The 18,775-nt window shown below is 44.5% G+C and overlaps 1 protein-coding gene across 2 annotated transcripts in view; it reads left to right on the top strand.

Moving 5' to 3' along the window:
* The window catches only part of LOC144688862 (gamma-interferon-inducible lysosomal thiol reductase-like), a 57,800-nt gene that overhangs the window by 25,459 nt on the left and 13,566 nt on the right, over positions 1 to 18,775 (top strand). For both annotated transcript variants that reach the window (XM_078555856.1, XM_078555855.1), the window contains 2 exons: positions 10,819 to 10,914; positions 11,089 to 11,241. In XM_078555856.1, coding sequence (XP_078411982.1) covers positions 10,819 to 10,914; positions 11,089 to 11,241 — 249 coding nt within the window. The remainder of the gene's footprint in view (positions 1 to 10,818; positions 10,915 to 11,088; positions 11,242 to 18,775) is intronic.

The following is an 18,775-nucleotide window of genomic DNA, read 5'->3' as shown; positions in this document are numbered from 1 at the left end:
AAGATGAGGAAGAATTTCTTCTTTCAGAGGGTCAGTAGTCTTTGGAATCCTCTTTCACAGAGAACAGTGGAGGCTGGGTTATTGAATAGATTCAAGGCTGAATTAGACAGATTTTTGATCTACAAGGGGATTAATGGTTATGAGGGACAGGCAGAAAAATGGAGTTAAGGCCACAATCAGATCAGCCATGATCTTACTGAATAGCAGAGCTCAATGCAAACCATTTCTGCTTTGTTTTATGTAAAACTCTGATTGAAGTTCCTCTTGGATCATTAACATATCAAAACCACTTCTTACTGTTGACTTTAGACTGTTACCATCACTCTAGCTTGAAATCCAATTACAGGCTTACTTCCAGTACATAAGAAAATATGCCAGGTTTATTACTAGAAGAAAAATATTACTATTTCTTCTTTCCTTGATAAGGAGACCATTCAACATCTTGAACTTATTCTTTCATTCAGTTAGATCATGACGAACATGTGCCTCAATTCCACTTACACAACTTTTCTCAATTCCCTTTGATGACCTAATCCAACAAAAAGTCTATTGATCTCAGCTTTGAATCTTTTAATTGGTACCCGGACTCCACAGCCTTCAGGGGGGAGAATTTCAGATTTCTACAGACATTTGTGTAAAGAAGTGCACCTTGCAGCAGAAGGTGTGGGGCGGGGGGGAACCAAGTCTAGGGGATACAATAATTAGGGGGATAGAGAGCCTCATCTGTCAGCAGGATCAAGAATCCAACATGCATGTTGCCTTCCTGGTGCCAGGGTAAACTGGGCAAATTTGTAAAATGCCAGAAAATGAGAAGGAGATGTTTTAAAAAAATGTGATACAAACCAAAACCAGGAGGTCTTGTGGTGCATTGGGTAGCATCCCTGCCTCTGTGCCAGAAGCTCTGTGTTCAAGCCTCACTCCAAGACCTGATGGTCAAGGAAGATGTGTCCATAATGCAGCCAAACTTGTCGAAGAGCAACTTGTAAATTCTTCCAACACATGCCAATGGTAGGTAAAAGTGGGAGAAATTCCTGGTCAGCCATGTGATGAAAAAAAATTGGAACCTCTGCCATCACTATCCATAGCTCCAGGCTACAACACGATGTAAAAGAATATGTTGCGACAGCAACTCAGACTCCTAGGAGGGCAGTTGGTTCAGTTGGCTGGATGACCTTGGTGGATCAGATTGGCACCAACAGCATGGGGTTTGATCCACACTCCAGCTGGGGTGCATTCAGGACCTGCCTCCTCGCCCTTCCCATGGTAAAAATGGCAGCATGGAGGGTCAAATCTGCCTTTGGCAGAGAACTCAAGAACAAGGAGAAACCAGTTTACAACTCTAAGGGGAAAGATATTTACTTGCCAGGAAAGACAATCATGGACATCCAAAGAGGTAAAAGACAACATAGAACTATAGGAAAAAGTTTATAAAAAATGCAAAAGATAATACAAATCCTGGAGAATGGGAAAGATACAAAGAACAGCAAAGGGTGACAAAACATAGTAAGAGCTACAAAAAGAAATGTGAAAATAACTTTCAGGGGATATCACAATGAACACAAAAAATTACCAATAAAAGAGGAAGAAGAGTGATCAGAAGCAACATGGGCACCTTAAAAACTAATATCAATGATTTAGTCTATGAAAATAAGGAAATGACAGACTGAACAATTACTTTGCATCAGTGTTCACACGAGAGGAAGAGGTCAGGGTGTCAGATGTCCCATGGTAACTTAATATTCAATCTCGTTCAGGGACTCATTAAAATTAATGTAAGGAAAATAACAGTAATGAAGAAAATAACAGCATTTTAAGAGTGAGAAATCCCCAGGACCAGATGGCGTTCCTCCCAAGAGTTTAAAGTAAGTAGTTGAGAATATTGTAGATGGCCTAACTATAAGTTTCTGAAGTTCTCTCCATTCCGGAGCCATTCCTTCAGATTTGAGAATTGTGAAAGGTGAGCGAGGAAAACCAGAGAATTATAGACCCGTTACCTAATATCTGTTGTCAGGAAATTATGAGAATCTATAATTAAAAATAGGGTGCTTGAACACATTGAAAACGTTAGCTGATCGGAGAGAGAGGGGTAGGTCATGCCTGGTGAATCTGATTGAATTTTTTGAAGAGGTGACTAAAGTGGAATGTCTATGCAGATTTTGACATGGCCTTCCAGAAGGCATTTGTTAGAGTCTTATATAAGCCTCTGCTAACTAAAGTTGAATCTTGTGGAATTGATGACAAATTATTGATCTGATTATGTGAGAGTCAGGAGACAGTGAGTAGGGATAATGGGCCAGTACTCTAATTGGCAGAATGCCACTAGTTCTGTCATGCAAAGGTCTGTGTTGGGACTTCAACTGTTGACCATATTTATTAATGACTTAGATGGTGGGATAGAAAGCCACATATCCAAATTTGCCAATGAGAGAAAGATAGATGGTACTGTAAGTAGTAGAGAGAAAGAAATAACATTACAAAAAGATATTGATAGATTAAGTAAATGGGCAAAACTGTGGCAAATGGATTTCAATGTAGACAAATGTGAGGTCTGGAGCTAAAACAGATGGAACAGGTTACTTTCTAAATGGTGAAGAGCAAGAAACATTGGGGGTCCAAAGACACATGGGGTTCCAGGTACTTAGATCATTAAAATATTGTGCTCAGCTGGAGAAAATAATCAAAGAAACAAGTGGAATGTTAACCACCATAACTAGAGACCTAGAATACAAGAGGATAGAAATCATATCTTCAGCTATACACAGCCCTGGTTATGACATACCTGGAGAACTGTGAGCATTTCTGGGCACTACACCATTATATTGGCCTTGGAGGGAGTGCAGTGTTGATTTCCCAGAATGATAAGAAGTGTCACCAGCTGCAGAAGATTAAATTCCGGCATTCGGAACTCGAGCGGTGGACGGAGTCACAGTGGTGCATCTGCGAGACTGATAACTGCGTGGAGAGTTTGTTTAGGGAGGTGGCCACATCTTAGGTTAGGAGCGTGCAGGCAGAGATGGAATGGGAGACTGCAGGCAGTCTAAGAGAACCAGGCAGATAGTCCCCTGAGTCGATCTTGCTTTGCTAATCGGTTTTCCATTTTGGATACTGGTGAGGGTGATGGTTCCTCAGGGGAGTGCAGCCAGGCCAACTCTGTGGCACCACGGCTGGCTCAGCTGCACAGGAGGGGAGGAAGAAGAGTGGAAGAGCAATAGCGATAGGAGATTCAATAATCAGGGGTTCAGGCAGGCATCTCTGCGGCAGTAAACGTGACGCCAGGATGGTATGCTGCCTCCCTGGTGCCAGGGTCAAGGATGTCATGGAACGGCTGAAGGATATCCTTCTGAGGGAGGGTCAACATCCTGAGGCCATGGTCCACATTGGTGCCAACGATATAGGTAGAAAAAGGAATGAGGTCCTGCAGGCTGAGTTTCAGGAGTTAGGAAAGCGATTACCGAGCAGGACCTCAAAGGTAGCAATCTCCCAAGGCCATGTGTTAGTGGGTATGGAAATAGGACAATACACCAGATGAATGCATGGCTGGAGAGATGGTGCAGGAGGGAGGGCTTCAGGTTTCTGGGCCATTGGGACCGGTTCTAGGAAGGTGGGATCTGCCTACACCTCAACCGGACCAGGACAATTGCCCTTTCTGAGAGATTTGCTGGTGTTGTTGGGGAGGGTTTAAACTAGATTGGCAGGGGGATGGGAACCTGAAAGCAGATTCAGAAAGGACAAATTCAGAGCAGGAAACGGGAGACAGAAAATTAGCGAGTGACTCTGAAAGACAGAAGAAGCAAAGGTTAAAAAGTGTGCAGCACAGGAATTTGGCAGTGTTAAAAAGTATTTATTTTAATACAAGAATAAAGCAAACAAAGTCAATGAGCTGAGGTCACAGATAGACACTTGGCAGTGTGATATCATCGCTTTAACAGAAACTTGGCTAAACGAGGGGCAAAAATGGCAGCTCAACATTCTTGGATATAGGATTTTCAGGTAGGACATGGGGAGGAAGAAGGTGGGAGTGCATCCCTGCAGGTCCCTGAAGGTGGCAGTATAGGTAGATGAGGTGGCAAAGAAAGCATATGGAATGCTTTCCTTTATTGGACCAGGTATTGAATATAAAAGCAGGGATGTAATGCAGGAACTGTATAAAACGCTGGTTAGGCCACAGCTGGAATTTTGTGTACAGTTCTGGCCACCACATTACAGGAAGGACATAATTGCTCTGGAGTGAGTGCAGAGGAGATTTACAAGAATGTTTTCAGGGCTTGAAAATTGTAGCTATGAGGAGAGATTGGATAGGCTGGGGTTGTTTTCCTTAGAAAAGAGGAGGCTGAGGGGGTTACTTGATTGAGGTGTACAAAATTACGAGGAGCCTAGATAGGGTAGACAGGAAAGACTTGTTTCCCCTAGCTGAGGGGTCAATTACCAGGGGGCACAGGTTTAAGGTGATTGGTAGAAAGATTAGAGGGGACATGAGGAAAAACGTTTTCACCCAGAGGGTGGTGGGCATCTGGAATTCACTGCCCAGGCTGGTGGTTGAGGCTAAAACACTCAACTCATTTAAAAGGTACCTGGATCTGCACCAGATGTTCTGTAACCTGCAAGGCTACGGACAAACTGCTGGAAGGTGGGATTAGATTGGGTGGCGAATTTTTTCAACCAGCGCAGACACGATGGGCTGAATGTTTCTTTCCATGCCGTAATGTTTCTATGGTTCTACGGTTCTGAATCTCAACTCCAAGTGTTGATTAATGAAGAGAGATCAAATAATCAGGTTGTATTCCTTGAGTTTGGAACATTGTGGGGATATTTTATTGAAGTTTTCAAGAGATTAAGGGGAGCTGATAGTTTAGATGGAAATATTTATGCTGGTTGGGGAGTTTAGGACTCAGGGGCATAGTCTGAAAATGAAACCCAGACCTTTTGAGAGTGAAATTAGAAAACACTTCTACACACAAGGGTAGTAAAAGTTTGGAACTCTTGGCAATTGACAAATAGCAATTGATGCTAAATCAATTGTTAATTTTTAAACCTAAGCTTGATAGATTAATGCTGACCAAAGATATTAGGGATATTGGGCAAAGGCAAGTATATGGAGTTAAGCTGCAGCTCAGTTGGTCATATGTGTGCACTACCTCTGTACTAAATAGGATAGATTCAAAATCAATCTAGTTGTTCAAAACTAGGCATCTTTGAAGCACGGTGGGCCATCAGCAGCAGCAGCAGAATTGTTTTTAACCACAATCTTTAACCTATGACCTGCCTTTTTTTAAATTCATTCACAGGATGTGGGCTTTGCTGGCTGGGCCAGCATTTATTGCCGTTCGCTAGTTGCCCTTGAGAAGGTGGTGGTGAGCTGCCTTCTTGAACCGCTGCTGTCCATGTGGAGTTGGTACACCAACAGTGCTGTTAGGAAGGGAGTTCTAGGGTTTTGACCCAGCAACAGTGAAGGAACAACGATATATTTCCAAGTCAGGATGATGAATGACTTGGAGGGGAACTTCCAGGTGAAGGTGTTCTCATCTATCTGCTGCCCTTGTCCTTCTAGATGGTAGTGGTTGTGGGTTTGGAAGGTGCTGTCTAAGGAGCGTTGGTGACTTCCTGCAGTGCATCCTATAGATGGGACACATTGTGCATCGGTGGTAGAGGGAGTGAATGTTTGTGGATGTGTTGCTAATCGAGCGGCTGCTTTGTCCTGGACGGTGTCAAGCTTCTTGAGTGTTGTGGGAGCCGCCCTCATCCAAGCAAGTGGAGAGGATTCCATCACACTCCTGACTTGTGCCTTGTAGATGGTGAACAGGCTTTGGAGAGTAAGGAGGAAGAGGAGGTGGTGGCAATGGCATAATGGTATTGTCGCTGGGCTAGTAATCCAGAGGCCCATGGTAATGCTCTGGGGACCCTAGTTTGAATCCCGTCACAGTAGATGATGGGATTCGAATTCAATAAAAATCTGGAATTATAAGTCTGATGATGACCATGAAACCATTGTCGATTGTTGCAAAAACCCATCTGGGAAGGAAATCTGCTGTCCTTACCTGGTCTGGTCTACATGTGACTCTGGACTCACAGCAATCTGAACATGAGCAATAAATGTTGGCCTAGCCAGTGATGCCCACTCCCCATGAATGAATTAAAAAAAAGAAGTGAGTTACTTGTCACAGAATTCCCAGCCTCTGACCTGCCCTTGTAGCCACAGTATTTATTTGGCCAGTCCAGTTCAGTTTCTGGTCAATAGTAACCCCAGGATGTTGATAGTGGGGGATTCCATGATGGTAATGCCATTGAATGCCAAGGGGTGATGGTTGATTCTCTCTTGTTGGAGATAGTCATTGCCTAGCACTTGTGTGGCATGAATGTTACTTGCCACTTGTCACCTGGATATTATCCAGGTCTTGCTGCATTTGGACATAAACTACTTCAGTATCTGAGGAGTCACAAATGGTGCTAAACATTGTGCAATCATTAGTGAACATCCCCACTTCTGACCTAATGATGGAAGGAATGTCATTGATGAAGCAGCTGAAGATGGTTGGGCTGAGGACACTGCCCTGAGGGACTCCTGCAGTGATGGTCCAGGAGCTGAGATGACTGACCTCCAACAACCACAGCCATCTTCCTTTGTGCTAGGTATGACTCCAACCAGTGGAGAGTTTGTCCCTAACTCCCATTGACTCAATGCCTCACTCAGTCAAATGCTGCCTTGATGTCAAGGCCAGTCATTTTCACCTCACCTCGAGAGTTCAGCTCTTTTGTCAATGTTGAGCCAAAGTTGTAATGAGGTCAGAAGCTGAGTGGCCCTGTTGGAAGCCAAACTGGGCATTAGTGAGCAGGTTATTGCGAAGCAAGTGCCATTGATAGCACTGTTGATGACCCCTTCCTTTACTTTACTGATGATCGAGAGTAGACTGATGGTGTGGTAATTGGCCAGGTTGGATTTGTCCTGCTTTTTGTTTACAGGACATACCTAGGCAATTTTCCACATAGCTGGGTAGATGCCACTGTTGTAGCTGTACTGGAACAGCTTGGCTAGGGGCATGACAAGTTCTGGAGCAGAAGTCTTCAGCACTATTGCCAGAATATTGTCAGGACCCATAGCCTTTGAACTATCCAGTGCCTTCAGCCGTTTCTTGATATCATGTGGAGTGAATCGAATTGGCTGAAGACTGGCATCTGTGATGCTGGGGATCTCCGGAGGAGGCTGAGATGGATCATCCACTTGGCACTTCTGGCTGAAAATTGTAGCAAATGCTTTATCTTTTGCACTGATGTGCTGGGCTTCCCCATCATTGAGGATGGGGATATTTGTGGAGCCTCCTCCTCCAGTTAGTTGTTTAATTGTCCACTAACATTTATGACTGGATGTGGCAGGACTGCAGAGCTTAGATCTGATCCATTTGTTATGGGATCACTTAGCTCTGTCTACTTGCTGCTTACACTGTTTGGCACGCAAGTAGTCCTGTGTTATAGCTTCACCAGATCGACACCTCATTTTAGGTATGCTTGGTGCTGCTCCTGGCATGGCCTCCTGCACTCTTCATTGAACCAGAGATGATCTCCTGGCTTGATGGTAATGATAGAGTGTGGAATAAGCCGGGCCATGAGATTACAGGTTGTATTTGAGTACAATTCTGCTGCTGCTGATGGCCCACAGTGCCTCATGGATGCCCATTCTAGATCTGTTTGAAATCTATCCCATTTAGCACAGTGGCAGTGCCACACAACACGAAGGAGGGTATCCTCAATGTGAAGGCGGGACTTTGTCTCCACAAGGCCTGTGCGTGGTGACTCCTACCGATACTGTCATGGACAGATACATCTGTGGCAGGCAGATTGGTGAAATCAAGCAGACCCCGTCTATCAGCTATATCCTTTAGGACTCAGCTAACTCAGTCAGTAGTTGTGCTACTGAGCCACTCTTGGTGATGGACATTGAAATCCCCCACCCAGAATATATTCTGTACCCTTAGTGCTTCCTCCAAGTGGTCTTCAACATGGAGGAGTACTGATTCATCAGCAGGAGGTTTCCTTGCCCATGTTTGACTTGATGCCATGAGACTTCATGGGGTCCAAAGTCTGGACTCCCAGGGCAACTCCCTCCAGACTATATACCACTGTGCCTCCACCCCTGTTGGTGGGACAGGACATACCCAGGGATGGTGATGGTGGAGTCTGGGACATTGACTGTAAGATATGATTCCGTGAGGAAGACTATGTAAGGCTGTTGCTTGACTAGTCTGTGAGACAACTCTCCCCAGATGTTAGCAAGGAGGGCTTTGCAGGGTTGACAGGGCTGAGTTTGCCATTGTCATTTCTGGTACCTAGGTTGATTTGGTTTCATTCCTTTTTTGAGACTTTGTAGTGGTTTGATACAACTGACTAGCCTGCTAGGCCATTTCACACTTAACTGTGGGTCTGGAGTCACATGTAGCCCAGACCAGGTAAGGGCGACAGATTTCCTTCCCTAAAGGGCATTAGTGAACCAGATAGGTTTTTACATCAATCAGCAATGGTCATCATTAGGCTTTTAATTACAGATTTTGATGGCTGAGTTCAAATTCCACCATCTGCCGTGGTGGGATTCAAATCCGGGTGCCCGGAGCATCACCCTGGGTCTCTGGGTTACCAGCCCAGCGACAATAGCGCTACCCCGTTGCCTCCCCTTCACTCTATCATTACCATCAAGCCAATGTACCAACCTGGTTTGATGAGGAGTGCAGGAGAACATGCAAGGCTAGCATGCATCAGGCATACCTAAAAATGAAGTGCTAAGCTGGCGAAATTATAACACAGGACTACATGCATGCTAAACAGTGGAAGCAGCTTGCTATAGATAAAATTAAGCAATCCCATCAGATCAAGGCTCTCTAGTTCTGTCACATCCAGTTATGAATGGTGATGGATAATTAAGTAATCAACAAGAGGAAGAGAGTCAGTGGACATCCCCACCCTTTATGATAGGAAAAGGCTAGCACATCAATGCAAAAACCAAGGCTGAAGCATTTTAAATGGTCTTTTGCCAGGAGAAACGAGTGGATGGTCAATTTCAGCCTCCTGTTGAGGCCCCCCCCCATCACAGATGCCAAACTTCAGCCAATTTGATTCACTCCATGTAATATCAACAAATGATATCCTCTGCACTGGATATAACAAGGCTATGGGCCCTATCCAGTACAGCCACAACACTGGCATCTATCTGATAATGTGGAAAATTGTCCTGAATGTCCTGTGCACAAAAAGCCGGACAAACCCAATCTGGATAATCACTGCCCTGTCAGCATATTCTCAATCATCAGCAAAGTGATGGAAGTTGTCATTGACATTGTTATCAAGGAGCATTTACTCAGCAATAACCTGCTCACCGACACTTAGTTTAGGATCTGCCAGTAGCATTTAGCTCCTGATCTCATTACAACCTTCATCCAAACATGGTCAAAGGAACTGAATTCCAGAGGTGAGGTGAAAATGACTGTCCTTGACATCAAGGCTGCACTTGATGGCATCAAGAAGCCCTGACAAAATTGAAATCAATGGGAATCAGGTGGAAATTCTTCACTGGTTGATATCACACTGAGTGCAAAGGAAGAGGGTTGTAGTTTTTGGAGGCCAAGCATCTCACCCCCAGGACATTGCTGCAGGAGTGTCTTGGGGCAATGTCCTAGACTCAAGCACTACACCTGCTTCATCGATCACCTTTCCTCCTTCATAAGGCCAGAAATGTGTTCATTGATGATTACATAGTTCTCAGTCCATTCACAACTCTTCAAACATATAAGCAGCATGTACCCATGTGCAGCAAGATCTGGACAACATTTAGGTTTGGCTGTGTTTTTATATGTAAATGAGCTCCTTGGAAGGCGGGTTCCAAGAATGCAACAATGAAGACTCTGGTGGGGAGTTGATGCAGGGTTTTCTGTGCTGTTTCATGGGACGGAGCTGCAGAATAATGGTTTAATGAATATGTTAATGAGGCCATGACGATATTAGTGATGTAATTGTGACATCAGTAGTCAGATGACCGAGAAGACCCAAGAGAGCTGGGAGCAGAACAGGCTGTTTCCTGATTACCATGTGCTTACAATGAGGTATTTGTAAATAGGGCATAATGAAAGGTTTGAAGTTAAACCATACTGACTACCTCAGGCTTGTCCAAATGGAAGCAAAGCCTCATCAAGGTTAGGTAAACCAAGACAGCTTGGAATTAATGAAATCTCTATGATGCTCAGCAAAAACACTAAACTCTATCAAAGGATGGTGGCAGAAGCTTAAGTAAATGCACCCAAAACAGAAGCAACTCAGAGACCTCTTCCTCCAGTTATCCTGGGGAGAGGATTCCTGAACTTTCGTGCTCACCTTGAGTATCTCACCCCTCCTGGCCCCTCTCCCTTTTCACTGGCTCCTCTCTCCCCTATACTCCATCCTCCTTGCCTTATATCCTCACCTTCCCACGCTCCTACCCACTTCTATTCCCCCAGAATCGTTGAGGTGAGGAATTATTGTGGAGTTTTACTATTCCAATTTCAGCAGGCCACCATATGAAAGACCCCAGAATTTCCAGGTCCCCTTTTCTCAGAAACAATGTTAATTTTCTAAGTATGAAATTAAAATTTATCAAAAGAAATTGTAATTATCTTCTCTGCTTGTTTAAAAGAGAGAGCATTTATGAAGTATTCACTATCATGATCTGTCTCAGATATTTTTGAAATCTTATTTTTTAATTGCTTAAAGGTAGCAAAGGAGAAATTGCACACTCAAAGAGGGGGTAGTGTAGAAATGTGCTTTTTTTTGTAATATTCATTTCATGTGGTTATCCTTGTCCAGACTTGCATGATGCATTACCTTAAGAATGCTACAAGTTATATGCCTGTGATTTGCTGCATGGAATCAGCCTCCTCGGTCCTCACTGAAGCACAGCGGGTGAGTAACATTGCTTTGACTCTGTGCTATAAATGTCAATGGTTTGTGAAAGGTAATGAGCCAGTTAAAAGGGGGTCAACTGTTAGCTCCCATCAATGTAGCTACAATGATTCAGTCTAATGTATCTTACGAATGTACACCTGCCTTATTCTGGGAAACCATTGATCTTCACAGTGTTTACAAGTACATGAACCAACTGTGTTCTGGGATACCATTAACAGCTGTGTGAATGGGGATCAGGGAAATGAATTGATGCATCAAAATGCTCAAATGACAAATGAACTGGACCCACCACATAATTATGTCCCATGGGTCCTGATCAATGAGGTAAGAGATATTATGGAACATTATTATATTTTTGTATAAGAACTGTACATATCTCAACAACTGATATTCGCGAATTTCCTGTTGTGCAGTTCATATGAAGCAGATATGTTGCTTTATAACCCATTAAGATCCTATCAGTTTTTATTCAGGCATTTTGTTTGTACAATGTTTTTTAGATTCCTTGGATACAAAATAATAAAATGTGAAACATTTCCTTAGCTCTACTGATACTAACCCTGTATCAGTTTTCATAACGTATCTGGATTCAATGAGTCTCCACCATGCACTGCCCACTCACAACTCTTAAGCAACACTCACACTCCTAATCCTTCAGACTAATTATGACAGAACTGATGAAAGCATTAGAGCATTGGAACTCAAAGTGTGATGCAGCTTGATGCACACGTTGTTGCTATTCTGAATGATTAATGTCATTGTTGCTGTGCTTCAGGGAGAGCTTTGAAGCTTTTTATACTGCCCTGGAACATATTGGCCATTTGAGAGTTGAGAGAACAGGTGAGATGGCTTTCTGCCATGCGAACACACAGTGGCCAGTCCTTAGTTGAGTTTGTAGGAGGTTAGCCTGCATGTTTGTGGACCTGGCTTCAAGAAGGATGCAAGCTTTTGTTTGATCAACCTCTCAGTCTTAAAATAGGCCAATCGAAGAGAAGAATTCCAGATGCAGTTCATGACCATTCTAGAAAATCTTCACACATCCAATTCCATTTCACAATGTTGGGATCAAATAAAGTCAGCTGTACCCAGCCCATTGGGTTTGAGCATCATTGTCATTGGTTCAATGACAATGGTGTTGGAATATATGACCTTCTGGAGGATAAACAAGCAGCTTTCATTTCCTGGCAGAACAACTCAAGGTTGCAACTCAAAATGGCATCATTCCAACAGCTCAAGGCAGACACCCAAAGACAAGTCCAAAAGACAAAAAACATGTGGCGGGAAGAGAAAACCCGACCATCCAACAATCTGCTGCTCATGCAAAGCTTTTTTGAAGCTGCCAGGGCTATCTCTCAACCGAGGTCAAATGCACAAAATCTCCTTCATTCATCGGATGGTGTTTCTTTTTTTAAAGATGACAATGCCATATGACAACACTGGAAAAAACATCCTTTATCACTCCTTGACCAGGAATCCACACAGGCAGCTGATAACCTCCAGGCTACCCCCCAATGCTCAGTGGTAGAATCCTTGCACTGATCCTACAGATTTAGTAGGAAAAAAACGCCTCCAACTTCAGGAATGTGACAATTATAACAATTTTCAAGAAAGAAGATAAATGAAGCTGTGGAAACTGTTGAGGTATTTTTCTCTTGTCCACAGTAGAGAAAAGCCTGATATGCATTCTCCAGAATTGCCTACTTCCTCTGGTTGAGAAAATCCTCCCAGGGATTTATCCAACAAGAGAGAATCTAACCATCACCCCTTGAATCCCGCACAATCAACATTCTGGGAGTTACCATTGACCAGAAGCTGAACTGGACTAACCATGTAAATAATGTGGCTACAAGAGCAGGTCAGAGGCTAGGAATCCTGTGACGAGTAACTCACCTCCTGACTCCCCAAAGACTGTCTACAATCTACAAGGCACAAGTCAGGAGTGTGATGGAATATTCTTCACTTGCCTGGATGAGTGCAGCTCCAGAATCTCAACACCATCCAGGACAAAGCAGCTCGCTTGATTGACACCACGTCCACAAAGAGTCACTCCCTCCACCACCGACGCACAGCAGCAGCAGAGGGTACCATCTACAAGATGCACTACAGGAATTCACCAAGGCTCCTTAGGCAGCACCTTCCAAACCCACATCCACTACCATCTAGAAGGACAAGGAACAGCAGATGGATGGGGACACCATCACCTGGAACATCTCCTCTGAGCCACTCGCCATCCTGACTTGGAAATATATCACCTTTCCTTCACTGTCGCTGGGCCAAAATCCTGGAACTCCCTCCATAACAGCACTGTGGGTGTACCTACACCACATGGACTGCAGCGGTTCAAGAAGGCAGCTCACTACCACCTTCTCAAGGGCAATTAGGGATGGGAAATAAATGCTGACCTAGCCAACGGTACCCACATCCCGTGAATGAAAAAAAACACAATGTGGCTTGAGACCTTGTAGAGGAAGCTCTGACATAGGGTGGAATTTCTTGCCAGGATACTAAGTGCAGTGGTGAGCAGCAAAGGCAGAACTTTTCTTGCCAGTTGGCGTGGTGGGTTTCTGTGCCAGATCATCCCTTTTTCAATTCATTATATACGCATGAATGTGAAGCATGCCGTATCTCAGGGCAGGGCAGGCTGGGATTCATCCACCCGCCAGTACCTCATTGGCTCATCTCTCTGGACACCATATTTAAACCTGCACCTGTGAACACATTCACTCTCTGCAGCCCAGGACTGGTCGTGGCGAAAACTGGAATGGCCCCGAAAAGAATAAAGTATACAGCCCAGAAGTTCAGTGACAGAAAACTGGTGCCTCTTCTCCAGGCTGTTGAGGACTGGCGGGAGATACTTTTCCCCCTTGATGGGAGCTGGAGGTCCACTCACCTCATCACAAAGGCCTGGAAACTCTTTCGAGTTATCAACAGTCACAGATTGTAACTCTTTCGAGTCCAATCACAGTTCTTGGTTTTCCGGGAGTGGGACATGAACCCACAACCCTCTGATTCAAAGGCGAGGGTGCTATGAACTGAGCCACAGCTGACACCTCCAACAAAGGCCTGGAAGGTGGTCACTAGTGTGGTCAGCGCTAACGTGCTGCGGAGATCAGCCACCCAGTGCAGTAGGATGATGAATGATTTAACCCGCTCCACCAGGCAAGGTCACCACTGGAAGGGTGGCGATGGCCATGGAAACCCTGGTCTAGCAGAACAGCAGTTTCTGCCAGATATGAGTTTGGACCTACACACCATCACTTCAGCCATGAGAAGGTTCTTGCAGTGGCTAGACGAGAGGAGAGCAGGGCCATCTCCCTCCAGGAGTCCTTTCTCCTCAGGGAGTCAGGAAGGAGTCCCCGGGCATCCATAGGGAGGAGGAGCATCAGCCAGACGCCCCAGGGCCATCCACACAGGACTCTCCTGGGATGACCAGCTGCTCCAAGTGCCCCTTACCTGTGACCCCATCAACTCCAGTTCCTCAGGCGAAGGAGGGTGCACCTGCTCCACTGCAGGAGACCCAAAGCAGGCTGGGCCCTCCAGGCCTTGGCCCTTCAGAGATTGCCTGCCAAGGTCATCACAGACAACAGGGGGTAGCAGTCAACAGGTCGCCTCCACTCCTGCTGTGGATGTTGAAGAAGCACCTCGATGTTGTGGTAAGGTAAGAAAAAGTACAAAAGGCCAAGAGCACAAAGGTGGCATGAGTGTTCACAATCTATGAATATGCGTACATACCAACATACACAATAGGAACAGAAGTAGGCCATTTGGCCCTTCGAGCCTGTTCCACCATTCACTAAGAGCATGGCTGATCTATTTGTTTTTCAAGTTCTACATTTCCATTTAACCCCGATAACCTTAGATTCCCTTGCCTAACAAGAATCTATCTACCTCTGCCTTAAAAATATTCAGTGACCCCCACCTCCACCACCTTCTGAGGCAGAGAATTCCAAAGTCGCACATCCCTCTGAGAGAAAAAAGTTCTCCTCATCTCTGTCCTAAAAGGGTGACCCCTAATTTTAAAACAGTGCCCCCTAGTTCTGGACTCACCCACAAGAGGAAACATTCTTTCCACGTCCACCTTGTCAACGCCATTCAGGATCTTGTATAGTTCAATCAAGTCATCCTCACTCTTCTCAACTCCAGCGGAAACAGTAACAACCTACCCAAACCATCCTCATAAGATAACCCACTCATTCCAGGTATCAATCTAGTAAACCTCCTCTGAACTGTCTCCAATACATTGACATCCTTCCTTAAATAAGGAGACCAATACTGCACACAGGATTCAAGATGGGGTCTCACCAATACCCTGAATAACTGAAGCATTACATCCTTACTTTTATGTTCAATTCTTCTCATAATAAAGGATAGCATTCCATTAGCCTTCATGATTACATGCTATACCTACATGCTAACGTTTTGTGACTAATGCACAAAAACACCTAGATCCCTCTGCACCTCGGAGTTCTGCAGTTGTTATCTGTTTAAGTAATACTCTGTTTTTTTTTATTCTTTGTGCCAAAGTCAACAACTTCACATTTTCCCACACTATACCCCAGCTGCCACATTTTTGCCCATTCACTCAGCCTATCTATATCCATAAGACCATAAGAAATAGGAGCAGAAATTAGGCCATTCGGCCCATCGAGTCTGCTCCGCCATTCAATCATGGCTGATAAGTTTCTCAACCCCATTCTCCCGCCTTCTCCCCGTAACCTTTGATCCCCTTAGCAATCAAAACCTATCTATCTCAGTCTTAAATACACCATATCCATCTGCAACCTCCTCATGTCCTCTTCACAACATACTTTCCTACCTATCTTGCGTCATCTGCAAATTTAGCTACCATGTCTTCACTTCCCTCATCTGTCATTGATGTAAATTGTAAAAAGTTGAGGCCTCAGCACAGACCCCTGCGGGATTCCACTCATCACATCCTGCCAATCAGAAAAAGACCCATTTATGCATACTCTATTTTCTAACAGCCAGCTAATCTTCTATCCAGTCTAATGTGTTACCATGAGCTTTTATTTTCCAAAATAGCCTTTGGGGCAGAATTTTCCCCCATTGGAGGGGAAATTTAGGAACGGGCGGGTGGAGGCATGCCTCCAATCGGCGCCCCCGATTGGGGGTGCGCTGCCATTTTACATGGGCAGGCCAATTAAGGCCCGCCCAGCGTGACGTCTGCAAGGAAGCGCAATGCACTCCCTGTGCGGGAGGGGGGGAGGGAATTCCCTGAGCTGAGAGTGCGCTGTTTCGCACACGTGCGTGAAATAGCGCACACATCTCCCTGAGGCTAAGTGCTGCCTCAAGGAGATCGGCTCCTGTCTGAAAAATTTTTAAAAACAGAACAAATAAATTTCCCTGACATGTCCCCTCATGTGACACTGTCACATGAGTTGGGACATGTCCATCACTTTCATTGACAATTTTATTAAAAATTTTAAAACCTACATGAAACCTCATCCCGCCCGTGGATGAGGTTTCATGCTTTTTCTAGTGCCCGCCAGGGCTCCCGGCCTGCCTACCAGCCTTAAGGTTGGACGGGCAGGTCCATTAATTACTTTAACTACTTTGTCAATGGCCTCAATTGGCCATTGACAGGTCGGCGGCCGCACAGCTGATTTTGATGAGCCCCCGCCAACCTGAAAATTGAAGTGGGGCGCGGTGACATTGGGAGTTCCGCCCGACGCTATCCCGCGTCATTTTACATGTTGGCGAGCGGGTCTCGCCCCCACTCCCCCACCGCTCACCGACCCGGAAATCCTGGCCTTGATGTGGCACCTTATCAAATACATTACTAGACTAATACCAGGAATGGCTGGGTTGTCTTATGAGGAAAGGCTGGATAGGTTAGGCCTGTATGCATCAGAGTCTAGAAGAGTAGTGGTGGGGAGGGGGGCTTAATTGAAACCTTTAAGATCTTGAGGGGCCTTGACAGGGTGGATGTGTGGAGGGTGTTTCCTCTTGTGGGAGAATCTAGAACTAGGAGTCATTGTTTAAAAATAAGGGGTCGCTCATTTAAGACAGATGAGGAGAAATGTTTTCTCTCAGTGGGTTGTGAACCTTTAGAACTCTCTCCCTCAAAAGGAGGTGGAAGCAGAATCTTTGAATATTTTTAAGGCAGAGCTAGATAGATTCTTGATTAACAAGGGGGTGAAAGGTTATCGGGGGTAGGCAGGAATGTGGGTTGAGGTTACATTCAGATCAGCCAGGATCTTATTAAATGGCAGAGCAGGCTCGAGGGGCCGAGTGGCCTACTCCTGCTCCTAATTCATATGTTTGTATATTCATATGCTTTCTGGAAATCCAAGTACAGTACATCGACAGGCTCCCCTCTATCCACCGCACATGTTATTCCTTCAAAGAACTCCAGTAAATTGGTGAAATGTGATTTCCCTTTCATAAAACCATGCTGACTCTTCCTGATTATCTTGAGTTTTTTTAAGTGCCCAGCTATAGCCCCATTTTTAATGATCAATTCTAACACCTTCCCACACAGCAGATGTTAAGCTAACTGGCCTATAATTTCCTATTTTCTGCTTCCCTCCCTTCTTGAATAGAGAGATGATATTTGCAACTTTCCAGTCTGATGGAACCTTTCCAGAATATAGCAAATTTTGGAAAATTAACACCAACGCATCTACTACCTCATTAGCCACCTCTTTTAACACCCTAGGATGAAGCCCATCGGGACCTGGAAACCTGTCAGCCTGTCGCTCCATCAGTTTGCTCAGTACTGTTTCCCTGGTGATTTCAATTACACCAAGTTCCTCTCTCCCGTTCACCCCCTGATTTGCCGCTATTACTGGAATGTTTCTTTGTATCCTCTATAGTGAAGACAGAAGCAAAATATTTGTTAATTTCTTCTGCCATTTCCTTATTATCTACTATTAACTCCCCACTGTCACTCTCTGGAGCACCAACACTCACTTTACTTACTCTTCCTTTTTAAGTACCTGTCAAAACTCTTACTATCTGTTTTCACATTTCTAGCTACCTTCCTATCATACTCTAATTTCTTTCTTCTGATTAATCTTTTAGTCATTCTCTGACGTCCTTTAAATTCTGACCAATCATCTGACCTGCCACTCATCTTTGTTTAATTTTGTGCTTTTTCCTTAAGTTTGATGCTTTCCTTAACTCCTTCAGTTAATGATGGATGGTGGGCCCTCCCTTTAGAATTTTTCTCTAAAATAGGAATATAATTATACTGAGTATTCCAAAATATCTCCTTAAATGTCCACCACTACTTCTCCATTGACCTATCCCCTAGACTAGAATCCCAGTTCACTTCAGCTAACTCAGCTTTCATGCCCACATAATTGCCCTTATTTAAGTTTAAAATTCTAGTCTGGGACCCACTCCTCTACCTTTCAAACTGGAAGTAAAATTCACATGGGCAAATATATATAAATATAAATAAGTGTATAAATATATATATGTAAATATATTTTATTACTGTCAACTTCTCATCTAGCGTATGCCGTTTGAATCTGTTGCAATGCTCTGAGGTCATACAAGTGTTACAGATGCTCCCCCACGTATATGTGCTTCAGGTCTATTGTGTCTCACATCATCTCATTACAATGCTTGGCCATTTTCTGCACAGCAACAACATGAGCAAAGCCTCTGCCTTAAAGAACATAGTGTTTGGGCGATGCATCTCTGAGACCTGTGTCAGAGGTTCGTATCATGTGGCCTCATGAGTTTAGATGCTGCAGTCTGTTTTAGTCTCCTGGTGCTTCTGCACTGAAGAGTGCTCAGTGTTGATCACTGAGGATTGAATGACCACCCACATTGCAGTCAGTCTCAGTTGGCACATCTTTCAATGGCCTCTATTTAATGCCCGTCAGGC

The sequence above is a fragment of the Cetorhinus maximus genome, chromosome 13 (assembly GCF_964194155.1).
Source record: "Cetorhinus maximus chromosome 13, sCetMax3.hap1.1, whole genome shotgun sequence".
NCBI lineage: Eukaryota > Metazoa > Chordata > Chondrichthyes > Lamniformes > Cetorhinidae > Cetorhinus > Cetorhinus maximus.
The sequence above is the reverse complement of the archived record's forward strand: the minus strand, read 5'-3'. Positions and strand labels throughout refer to the sequence as shown.